At 33.6% G+C, this 12,233-nt stretch overlaps 2 protein-coding genes across 2 annotated transcripts; one reads left to right on the forward strand and one right to left on the reverse strand.

Moving 5' to 3' along the window:
- Nucleotides 1-868: 868 nt before the first annotated feature.
- rbp2b (retinol binding protein 2b, cellular) lies at nucleotides 869-2,285 on the reverse strand. Its single transcript, XM_073849873.1, has 4 exons — nucleotides 2,130-2,285; nucleotides 1,777-1,955; nucleotides 1,282-1,383; nucleotides 869-1,092 (listed from the first exon to the last, which is right to left on the reverse strand). Exons 1-4 carry the CDS (start codon nucleotides 2,200-2,202, stop codon nucleotides 1,039-1,041), a joined length of 408 nt encoding a protein of 135 aa, XP_073705974.1. The 5' UTR covers nucleotides 2,203-2,285; the 3' UTR covers nucleotides 869-1,038.
- A 5,596-nt stretch (nucleotides 2,286-7,881) lies between these two features.
- Nucleotides 7,882-11,239, forward strand: rbp1.2 (retinol binding protein 1, cellular, tandem duplicate 2). Its single transcript, XM_073848993.1, has 4 exons — nucleotides 7,882-8,165; nucleotides 8,387-8,565; nucleotides 10,218-10,319; nucleotides 10,848-11,239. The coding sequence occupies exons 1-4, from the start codon at nucleotides 8,090-8,092 to the stop codon at nucleotides 10,905-10,907; spliced, it is 417 nt and encodes a 138-aa protein (XP_073705094.1). The 5' UTR covers nucleotides 7,882-8,089; the 3' UTR covers nucleotides 10,908-11,239.
- The last annotated feature ends 994 nt before the right edge of the window (nucleotides 11,240-12,233 follow it).

Here is a 12,233-nt window from a genome sequence, read left to right on the forward strand (position 1 = left end):
ACACACACACACACACACACACACACACACACACACACCCCGTGAACACACACCCAGAGCAGTGGGCAGCCATTGCTGTGGCGCCCTGGGAGCAGTTGGGGGTTCGGTGCCTTGCTCAAGGGACTCACCTCAGTCGTGGTATTGAGGGTGGAGAGAGTGCTGTACATTCACTCCCCCCACCTACAATCCCTTTGAGTTACAAGTCCGTCTCTCTAACCATTAGGCCACGGCTGCACGGGTATATTTGTAGCAACAGCCAAAATACATTGTATGGGTCAAAATTATTGATTTTCTTTTATGCCAAAAATAATTAGGATATTAAGTAAAGATCATGTTCCAAGTAGATATTTTGTCAGTGTTCTACCATAAATATATCAAAACTTGCTAAAAACGTAATTTGGACAACTTTACCTTTAAATTTGTCCAAATGAAGTTCTTAGCAAGTTTTGATTTTCTCAATATTTTGTTCTTTTTGCACCCTCAGATTCCATATTTTCAAATAGTTGTATCACAGCCAAATAATGTCCTATCCGTACATCAATGGAAAGCTTATTTATTTAGCTTTCATATGATGTATAAATCTCAATTTCAAAAAACTGACCCTTATGACTGTTTTTGTGGTCCAGGGTCACAAATATAGTTTGATTGCTTTAGATAGGCTACAGTATGTCTCTGCTTACATTGTTTCGATGGTTATAATTGAGTAGATCTTTAATAGTCCTCCAATGTATAAAAAACTATGTTTATAGCTTTTGTTTATATTTTGTGTTGTCTAAGTTACCTAAAAATTTAAAAATTCATTTAAAAAATTGTGTGGTTGTGAGCAAGGGAGAGAGAATCAAATTAACCAAGATATATTCACAAAAAATTATGAGCCGTAACATCTCATTATCTTTATTTAGACAGAAGAAAAAAATAGAAGAGTTCAAAAGTCAATTTCATTTCCTTAGAGAGTGGTAGCCTATACCCCAGGTTAATACACAGCTTGATTTTGATAGACTTGATAGTAGAACAACATGAACTGAATCACATGACAAATCAGTCTTTTCTTTTGTACACTTGCCGGCACACAGTGTCCTCACATGTCAGCTCCTGCAAGTGAAATTATCATGAGGTCAAAAAATGTGTGAAAAAATAATTAGCTGGAAAACTTTTATCATTAAGTTAGAAATATTATAAAAACTGAAAAAAAATAAATAATTATATGCAATAATGTTGATTCCAACATTAATCAGGTTGTTATTGTTATTAATATTATCCAGAGAATGACTGAAGGCTCACCAGATAAAGTTTGTCATCTTCTATCCAGTGTTTCCATCCCCGGTTGGGTTTCTCACCTTTCTGGGTGGCCACCAATTTGTCCCCTTGCCAGGTCACCAGAGTCTGTGTAAAAATAAATACATTAAGAAAATAATAACTCAATAACTGGTCTGTTTTTTGTGATTTTATTCTAAAATATTTTTACAATTTCTTATTTATTTAATAAACTGATTTTTTGGTCATTATATATTGATATATTGTAATCATTGATAGATAGCACTGTTCATACAAAACAAAGCTGTATTCAGATGGCCTCCAAAAAAACAAGGACCTTAAAAGCATTTTGTCCCTCTGTGCAAAAGTTGAAGCCTGTGCTCTATTTGTTTTACTTAATGTTCATCACTGAACAAACTGACTGGGATCATGGCCAACAGGCCAACGCTGGGTTAACTACATGTTAAATAACATTACGTCATTAGAGCAGGATCACAATGATTAAATATCTATATAGTTCACCTTTAGTGTCCTGTTGTCAAATCCCTTAGTAAATTCTTCCTTCTCAACTCCAACAGTGAAGCTCAGCTCATAGCTCTTGAAGGCACTCTGTGTCTTAATCACAAAGTTGTCCCCATCCTGGACAAAGGTCTTTACTGGAGTGAGGTGGGCTGCAATCTTGCGGATGGCATAGTCAATGTCTATATATAAGAGTAAATATTTGTAAATCGACATAGTCATTTTCACAGAATAAACTCTATTATATTTTAAAATGTGCTTAATATCATAATAAAACTGCACGATTAGGAAATGGCACAGATTTCTCTTATTTCTACTGTGTTGACTTATGACAACAGACAACTGATCAGGCTTACCTAGTGCTTTAAGGAAATTTTCAAGGTTTTCGCTCGACTCCAGCTCCCATTTTCCAGTGAAATCCACAGGCATGTTTGCGCGATGAGCTCTGGACCTCAGGAGCGTTGCCAGGTGAAGTGAGGAGGTGCACCAAAGCTTTTATACCTAACTGTTCATTCCCAATAAGGGGAAAGGGCAGAGTAATGATAAGAGAGATCTATGACCTATTGGAGAGGGGAGACCACCTTCACCTACTAAAAAAAAAAGAGACTAGATCAATACATCCATAAGCACTTATGCTGTACAAAGGACCAGGTGTATAAACCACTGGGTAATAGACATTTTAAAAGTTCTTTCCTTATGTGCATTAGCTCCTGTTCTGTTTAGTTTTGAATTCTTCTGTTTAGTTCTTAAATTCTAAATACCCTATTTGAATGTTCTGGTTAAAGGAGAACTCCGGTGTGATATTGACCTAAAGTGTATTGAATCATGATACCGAGTGTGAACGTACCTTGCATATCTCATCTCGGTTTGTGTCCAGCTGTCCGAAATCTGGGGTCAGTTAGCCGATGCTCACAACAGGTTGTCAATGAAAGTCAACAGGGCATCGGAATAGCCATGTAAATAAATCACTGTTTTACGCCATTTACGAGACACAAAGTAGCTCCACACTTCATTGGTAGACTTCCAAGGGCCCTGACATTTAAAACGAGACATTGAGAACTCAGAAAAAGCACCGGTAGTTTATTTACAAGAAGATTTACAGACAGTACCTGGGAAAGAAAATCCGGTAGCCGCCATCCTGAACTTAGTCACGATAAGTCGAGTGTCGAGCACCAAGGAATTTATCAGGTTATCAACGATCAGGTTGTAGTTTCCTTCGTGCTCGACACTCAACTTATCGTGACTACATTTAAGATGGCGGTGACCGGTCTGTTCCTGGTGGAACATGTCTGTATAAATCTACTTGTAAATAAACTACCGGTGCTTTTTCTGAGTTCTCAATGTCTCGTTTTAAATGTCAGGGCCCTTGGAAGTCTACCAATGAAGTGTGGAGCTACTTTGTGCCTCGTAAATGGCGTAAAACAGTGATTTATTTACATGGCTATTCCGATGCCCTGTTGACTTTCATTGACAGCCTGTTGTGAGCATCGGCTAACTGACCCCAGATTTCGGACAGCTGGACACAAACCGAGATGAGATATGCAAGGTACGTTCACACTCGGTATCATGATTCAATACACTTTAGGTCAATATCACACCGGAGTTCTCCTTTAAGGGGAGACATTGCAGGCAAAAACAGTTTTTTCATGCTCCTCTCCAGTTTGAGATTTTGGACTTTTTGTTTTTTCATGAAGTGTTTTTTTTTTTGTCAGACTAGTGGAAAGAAACATAAACAATACACTCTTAAGTGTTTCTTTTATAGCACTTTATCTATTTGTGTCAACAGAGTTAAATTACAATTCATATTTTTAAAAGCCGTTTTCTCAAAATGAGTTTTATTCTCCTAGACTGAGCCATAAATCTCCACTTCAGTAGCACTTGCACACACTAAATTTAACATTTTTATTCCAGACTATATCCTAAAGGTTTTTACAGAGGGATTTGTTCATGTATAATTTGCTTGATTTTATATAACATTTTATTCCCCAAAGACAGTAAAAAATATATTGTTTTCTGCCTATTCTAAGTGTTTTCTGAATTATGTCCGTGACAAAATGAGATACCCACAATTCCTTCTGTAAAAATATTTGACACTAATATGTCCAAAAAAATTAACAATCCAGTGTTTAAATTTTTGTACTAGAAATGTATGCAAATTAGCACATATTTTAATAAACAATGCCTTATTTGCATATTAAAACCTAACATTTTAGAAAACTTGTAATATAAAAAATGTTTGCGATTAACAATGCAATTAATCAATCAAAGTAAGTAAGGTGATAACTATTTTTTTTTTTTTTTACCCTATTCACATGCAGTGTGTTTTTGTTATATATGAGAATATGTCATCCTGAAAAAGTGAATATGATATTATGTGTTACTGTAAACTTGGAAAACATGATATAAATTCTGGGAAATATTATTACAATTTAAAATAATTAAAATTAAAATTTATTCCTGGCAAAGCTGAATTTTCAGGAATTATTACTCCAGTTTTCAGTGTTACATGATCCCTCAGAAATCATTCTAATTTGCTGATTTGAAGCATAAGAAACATTTATTATTATTAACATTGTTAAAAAAAAAATATTTTGATAGATTTCTTTCTGGGTTCTCTGATGACTTCAAAAGAACAGTGTTTATTTGAAAGATAAATCTTCTGTTACGTTATACATTTGGTCATATTTGATTAATGTATTATGCTTTTCTGAATAAAAGTATTAATTTCTTTTTTTTTTTTTCAAAAAAAAAAAAAAACAAGGAGAAAAAAAAACTTACCAACCCCAAGCTTTTAAATGTTAGTGTACCATATTTTTTACTCTCTTAGTGGAGATTGAAAGAGTGCAAATGCGCAATGTCTTCTACACAAGATCGATTAACCTAGTAAAAGTGCAAAAGTAAATTTTAACCAGAACTTAATTAGTACCTACAGAAAGAATTATTTCTCATCTCAGTTCATTATGGCTTTGAAAACAGTCAGTTTTGAAGTGATAATTAGCATAGTGCATAAACAATATTATAAATCTATCACCCACTGAGATGCTGCTGCCAGAAAAGGAGGTGTGTGGGTGAGAGGTTATACAACGTCATTGTATTTGATCTTCATTCCTGTGATCAGAGAAATTCTGTATTTGGATTCTATTGTTAAGCGTGGAAGACAAGATAAGTAGCAAAGAAATGTGTCAGGAAGAACAAGAAACATTTCCAGCGTTTGATGTTTAGCAGATCAGAATGCCCAAAGGCTACACTTTATTCTGTCACCACTGTTCCAGCACTTTGCGTATATTTACGAGTCAGACTTTATCTTAAATGTTCCTTCCAGTGTGTCATAAAACAGGCCAGTAAGAAAGTAGGACGAGTATGAGAGTACAGAAAAGGAATATTTCAGTATAGTCCTTAGCAACATTCTCTATTTTAATCACAGGATGAGAAAAGGATCAGGAGGTACACTGCCAGAGTGAAAGAGATGATTTTCACATCATTTGGTTGAAAAAAATTCTAGCCTAGGCTACCACATCCAATTATCAAAAGTCTTGTGAACAAATGTTCTGAATGTGTTTCATGAGCTTATTTCAGTGACTTCACTAAGCACGCATAAACGTAGTTTTCTCAAAAACACAAACATGTACATTCATGTTGCTTGCATATTATTGTAGCCCAATTTGTGCTGATTACAATGTAATCAGACTTTAGCAATTAAGATGCTGAAAAAAGCACAAATGTAAGGGCATGTCAAAACTTCTTCAGGGCCCCAAAACACCCTCAGACCCCAGAAATGTTTTTTAAAGACGTTTCTTATGCTCATCAAGGCTGTTCATTTGATAAAAAAAAATACAAAAAAAATGTAATATTGTGAAATATTATTATGAGGTAAAACAATGTTTTTCCATATTAATATGCATTCAAATTTAATTTATATCTGTAGTTAAAGTTGAATTTTCAGAATCATTACTCCAGTCTTTAGTATCACATGATCCTTCAAAAATGATTCTAATATGCTGATTTATTATCAGTGCTGGAAACAGTTGTGCTGCTTAATATTTTTTTGGAACCTGTGATACTTTTTTGAGGATTCTTCAAAAGGAACAGAATTTATTTAAAATAGAAAGGTTTTCTAACAATATACACTACTGTTCAAAAGTTTGGGGTCAGTACATTTTTATTTTTTATTTTTTAAAGAAATTAATACTATTATTCACCAAGGATGTGTTAAAGTAATAAAAAGTGATAGCATAAATTTATATTTTGAATAAATTCTGTTTTTTTAGCTTGTTATTCATCAAAGAATCCTGAAAAAATAATCACAGTTTGGCATATTTGGCAGCACAACTGTTTGCAACACTGATAATTCTATTAATAAATCAGCATTTTAGAATGATTTCTGAATGATTATGTGACACTTAAGACTGGAATAACAGGTGATGAAAATTCAGCTTTGCATCACAGGAATAAATTCTGTTTTAAAGTATTTTAAAATAGAAACCATAATTATATATTGTAATAACATTTTGCAATATTAGTGTTTTTTCTGTATTTTTGATCAAATAAACACAGCCTTGATGAGCATAAGAGACTTCTTTAAAAAAACAAGTCTTACAGATCCTAAACTTTTGAACGGCAGTATAGATTTTTGCCCACTTGAACACAAAAACAAAAAAAAAATATATTGAATGGATCTTTCCATACAACAAGCGGCCTTGTCTAACTATTGTATATATAAAAAATAAATAAATAAATAAAAGGTAAATGTAGCCCAAGAGACTATAAGAGGACTCCAAACATTCAGCCTTTTCTTTTTCATTAAAAAATAAACAATATATCTATATTATTAAATATATTATTTAAAAATACATATTTTTTTAAAAGACATATTAAATTGATCAAAAATGACAGAAAAAAAACTTCATAAATAATAAATGTTGTTCCGTAAAACATTCTATTTATCAAAGTACCCTAAAAAAATCTAACAGGTTTTACAAAAATAAGTACATTAAATATTAAACTGTTCGTAATGATAAGAAATGTTTATTGAGTACCAGATCAGCATATTAAAATGATTTCTAAAGAATGATGAAAATTCATCTTTGTCATCACAAGAAAAAACTACATTTGAAAATGTATAATAAATTATAAATACATTTATTTTAAATTGTAGTATTATTTTACAATATGTGACCCTGGACCACAAAACCAGTCTTAAGTCGCTGGGGTAGCCAAAAATACATTGCATGGGTCAAAATTATAGATTTTTATTTTATGCCAAAAATCATTAGGAAAATAAGTAAAGATCATATTCCATGAAGATTTTTTGTAAAATTCATACTATAAATATATCAAAATGTAATTTTTGATTAGTAATATGTATTGTTAAGAACTTAATTTGGACAACTTTAAAGGTGATTTTCTCAATATTTAGATTTTTTTGCACCCTCAGATTTTCAAATAGTTGGATCTCGGCCAAATATTGTCCTATCCTAACAAACCATACATCAATAGAAAGCTTATTTATTGAGCTTTCATATGATGTATACATCTCAGTTTTGTAAAATTTAACCTTATGACTGGTTTTGTGGTCCATGGTCACATATTATTACTTATTTTAGTGTATTTTAAATCAAATACATGCAGTGTTGGTAAGCATAAAAGACCTTTTAAGACGACTTGGGACTGTAGTATAAATACAACAAGACAGGTTTGGTTGGCAAAGGCGCTCTCTTGTGGTTTATGGAAGATAAAATAGGCCATGATCCGAAAAGTAAACATGGCAAGAATAGCTCATCATGACACTTCTGTATCTTTTATTCTACATTTCACTGTAAACACTTCAGAGTAATTTCTAGTCAGGAAGTTGTCTCAAGACTGGCCTCATTACTGACAGGTCTTCACCTCCTGTTTGTGTATAGTGAACAATTCTCTCGCCCCTCTCTCTCTCTCTCTCTGGAGTCTGTAGGCATAAATGGAAGCCTGTTTGACAGAATTGTGATTGTTGCTTTGACTGTTGTGCTGCTGACAGGCTGAGAATCAAAACAATTACAAACTGACACATCTGTCTGTTGACATGCATTGACTGACATGAGTTCATGAGATGCATCATGCATTGTAATTCACTCCTGACAAGAGAGCTCCTGTACAAAAAGAGAGAGAGAAAGAGAAAAAAAAAATCCACAGCAGAAGTTCCACATGTGTAAATGCTCTTTGAGATAATCCAAAGGCCCTAATTGGCTTTAGGATTACAACATGCCGTGTGATTTGAGATACCACACTGCACCTTGATGCTGAAACAACGGTGCAGAGGACAAACACAGAAAAAAAGCAAATGTCTCCTGTAGACATGAATGGATTCTGGAAAATGACAAGTAATGAAAATTTTGATCAATACATGGAAGCACTAGGTAGGCTGATCCTTCATTTTCAATTTTTTTTATTCATTGTATTTCTGTGAAATTAATTTTCTATGCTGAACAAGGCATGTTACAGAATATATTGTGCTGGAAACAGTCAGAGTAAAAGAGAAATACATGTCTGTATTTAGAGATGTTTAGTAGCTATTATGTGAAAATATTTTGGCTCATACAGCTATGGTTGACCAATTTTATATTTATTCAACTTACAGATGTGAATATTGTCATCAGAAAAATTGCCAGCTATCTCATCTTTGATAAGGAGATTGTTCAGAATGGTGATCATTTTAATATCAAGACTCTCACCACCTTTAGGAACTACCATATGGAGTTTGATGTTGGGAAGGAGTTTGAGGAGGATTTGGTCGGTGTGGATGATAGGAAGTGTATGGTAAGTGGCCTCCTTATTTATAAAGGTACAGCTTAAAGTGCAGCAATAAAAAAGTATGACCAGAAATGCTTTTAAATGGGAAAAATCAGTCAGTAAATAGGATTAGACTGAGATTTACATACAATGACCTATTGAATCCTAAATCCAAGAGGGTTTCAGGCTAATGCTGCAAACACCTGGTGCTCGGGAACTTTAGGTCAACTTGTATATGTTGTAAAATATTTTCTAAGTTGTGTTATTTTTACAAAACCAGTTGTAAATAGCAGGAGTATATTTGTAGCAATAGCCAACAATACATTGTATGGGTCAAAATTATCTATTTTTCTTTTATGCCAAAAATCATTAGGATAATATGTAAAGATCATGTTCCATGAAGATATTTTGCAAACGTCCTACCCTATATATATCAAAATGTAATTTGTGATTAGTAATATGCATTGCTAAGAACTTCATTTGGACAACTTTAAAGACAATTTTCTCAATATTTAGATTTTTTTGCACACTCAGATTCCAGATTTTGGAATTGTATCTCAGCCAAATATTGTCCTATCCTACCAAACCATACATCAATGGAAAGCTTGTTTATTCAGCTTTAAAAGTGACTGGTTTTGTGGTCCAGGGTCACAATTGGAGTATGTTTTAAATAATATTTCAGTCTTGTTGTGTTTTAATTCAATGTGTTACCTGGCTTTTCTTTGTAATTATTTGTGAAATGCACTGATTCAAAACAAATCAAACATCCTTTTTTTTTCCAGTGTAGTAATGTTAGTACAGTGTTTGTATTCTTAGTGTTCAGTATTCAATAAGACCTTTACTGCAGTCAAATGTTGTCCAAAAATTGTCGTACTTCTTTTTTCAATGCAGAGGTAAGCTATTTCCTGTGAATTTGCGAGACATCTGATGAAATAACAGGAATAACAATGTGCGGCAAACCATAACAATCTAAAATCAATACCAATATTGTACATTTAAAATAACTGGAAGTGACTGACACTGGAAGCCTTCCCCATTCAAGTTAAATTGAAAGTTATTTTCCATAATAAATTTGTCTGATCATTTACACTCCCCCATGTCTTTCCGTCTTCAGTAAAAAGGAAAATCAAGTTTTTGCAGAAAACATTTCAGGATTTTTCTCCATATAGTAGACTTCAAGTCTAAATTGCAGTTTCAAAAGGCAATCCCAGCCAAGTAATAAGGGTCTTATCTAGTGAAACGATTGGTCATTTTCTTAAAAAGAAAAAATTACACATATATATTTTTAACCACAAATGCTCATTTTGCTCTAGCTCAACTTCCCATTATGTATTCACATTGGAAACGTCACAGAAGTACCAACCCAGTGTTTACAAAATGAAAGTGCAAAGAAAGTCAAACAGCCTTTACAAAAAAAGGTAAAATGGCCGATTTTAAAGTTGGAGAAGAAAATGAGATATAGTTGTTTGTCCTACACTTCCTTTTTAAACCAGAGTACACATATGGACAAAAACCCTGGAATGTTTTCCTCAAAAACTTAAAAATGTATTTTGGACAGCAGAAAGAAAGACATTAACATCTTGGACAGTTTATGTGCTTAATGTATTCTCTGTTCTCTACTTTATTGTATATTGTCAGTCAATACCAGCTTTATTTTTGTATTTGTCCTTGTTTTGTAGACCACTGTAAACTGGGAGGAAGACAAACTGGTGTGTGTACAGAAAGGAGAAAAGGAGGGAAGGGGCTGGACCCAGTGGGTGAAAGGTGATGAGCTGCATGTGGTAAGTTTGTATAAGGACGCGGTTCATATGAGGACATGCTCTGTTGTATTATGAAAGTTCACACTTGGCTGCTTTTTGTTGTTAGTGTAGTCAACAGTGTAATTAATGAGATAATATCAGCAGTCATGCATTACAATAACAAGCGTATTTAAAAGGTGTATACAATGAAATCCACTTAATGACTTCATTATACAACTACCTACAATACTTCATTACTTAGCATTCTGTGTTCAAATATTTGTGCATAATAGCTGCTAAAATGTATAAATGACTTACAAATTGTCTAAAAACAGAGTTCAGAGTTGGTATGATCTTTCAAATGCTTTTGAAAGAAGTCTGAATTTATTTGATCAAATGTAATGTTGTGAATAAACAGTATAATTCGAATTAATCTTACATGTTCATGTAGTTAATGTTTTAAAAAAGGAGAAAAAATGTACATTTAGCTGGCTTTTTATTTTTTAAGTATATATTATGGTCTTTAAAATAAAATCTGTACTAAAATATGATTTTTTTTTTTTTTTGCAGGAAATGCGAGTCTGTGGAGTGGTGTGTAAACAAGTTTTTAAGAAACAAGTTCTTGACTGATGTGCCTTGTACCACAAGTACTCCACCTGTGAAGAAAAGTGAACATTTCTGCCTATTAATAACAGTATTTGTTGTTTTTAAGTGTAGCTATTATGCTTTTTTCATTCCTCATGTAAACAATGTATGCTGAAAAAATTGTCAAGGAAAATAAAATGGGAAAACATGTTTGTTCAAATGCACAAAGAACCTCTGCATTCGCTGAAAGAACACAAATATCTGCACAGTTCTTGTCAGTCTTCTTCATTTCATCAATTTTGATTTCAAGAGTACAATTTCAGCCACACATTTTCTGTCTGTCCGCATCATCTATAAGAGATGCAGCAGTGCAGCTGTATAAACCCTCATCATATCATCTCCCCTCCCATTCATCCTTTTCCTGCTTCTGAGGAGAAGAAAAGAGCTCGATTTGCTGCGGGGTCAAGACCTCCAGCCAGAAAGACCCTCAGATGTTAAAGTGGGTATTTTTAGATAGCAGCAAAGCTCTCTGTTAGGAAGCTAATCTTAGTGGCTAGGGAACTAAAACATAACAAATCCACACAAACATGAATTTAACGGGTGTTCGTAAGAACTAAAAGTCATTTTTGATAAACTTGTCTGATGACTTGTTTAGAAAGGCACATCAAGCAAATGCTTAAACGCAAACTGGATACATAGCGGTCTATGGTAGTTGTTTCTGTGTTTTCCAGTAGGGGGCGCAACTATACAAGATTGACTTAAAGGAGTAGTTCACTTTCAGAACAAAAGTGTACAGATAATGTACTCACCCCTTGTTATTCAAGATGTTCATGTCTTTCTTCAGTCGTAAAGAAATGATGTTTTTTGAGGTAAACATTTCAGGATTTTTCTCAATATAATGGACTTCTATGGTGCCCCCAAGTTTGAACTTCCAAAATGCAGTTTAAATGCAGCTTCAATGGGCTCTAAATGATCCCAGCCAAGGAAGAAGGGTCTTATCAAGCGAAACAATCGATTATTTTCAAAAACATTTACAATTTATATACATTTTAATCTCTAAACCACTTCTTTCCTTGGCTGTGATTGTTTAGAGCCCTTTAAAGCTGCATTTTGGAAGTTCAAACTCGGGGGCACCATAGAAGTCCATTATATGGAGAGAAATCCTGAAATGTTTTCAAAAAACATAATTTCCTTATGACTGAAAAAAGAAGAAAGAAAGACATGAACATCTTGGATGACAAGGGGGTGAGTACATTAGCTGTACATTTTTGTTCTGAACAAAGGAGTGAACTACTCCTTTAAGACTTTTTGAAAACCTGCTTGCCAACAACTCCAGCTGCTTTCAGCTAGAGACAAAATTTACAGAACATA

The sequence above is a fragment of the Garra rufa genome, chromosome 10 (genome assembly GCF_049309525.1).
Source record: "Garra rufa chromosome 10, GarRuf1.0, whole genome shotgun sequence".
Lineage (NCBI taxonomy): Eukaryota > Metazoa > Chordata > Actinopteri > Cypriniformes > Cyprinidae > Garra > Garra rufa.

Excerpts from the sequence above, each read along its gene's own strand:
- rbp2b (XM_073849873.1), bottom strand. The coding sequence starts at position 2,202 with ATGCCTGTGGATTTCACTGGAAAATGGGAGCTGGAGTCGAGCGAAAAC. Across the intron at positions 1,956-2,129 it reads AAATTTCCTTAAAGCACTAG|ACATTGACTATGCCATCCGC; the intron begins GTAAGCCTGATC and ends TCTTATATATAG. Across the intron at positions 1,093-1,281 it reads AAGATGACAAACTTTATCTG|GAGCTGACATGTGAGGACAC; the intron begins GTGAGCCTTCAG and ends TTTCACTTGCAG.
- rbp1.2 (XM_073848993.1), top strand. The coding sequence starts at position 8,090 with ATGTCTCCTGTAGACATGAATGGATTCTGGAAAATGACAAGTAATGAA. Across the intron at positions 8,166-8,386 it reads TCAATACATGGAAGCACTAG|ATGTGAATATTGTCATCAGA; the intron begins GTAGGCTGATCC and ends TTCAACTTACAG. Across the intron at positions 8,566-10,217 it reads TGGATGATAGGAAGTGTATG|ACCACTGTAAACTGGGAGGA; the intron begins GTAAGTGGCCTC and ends CTTGTTTTGTAG.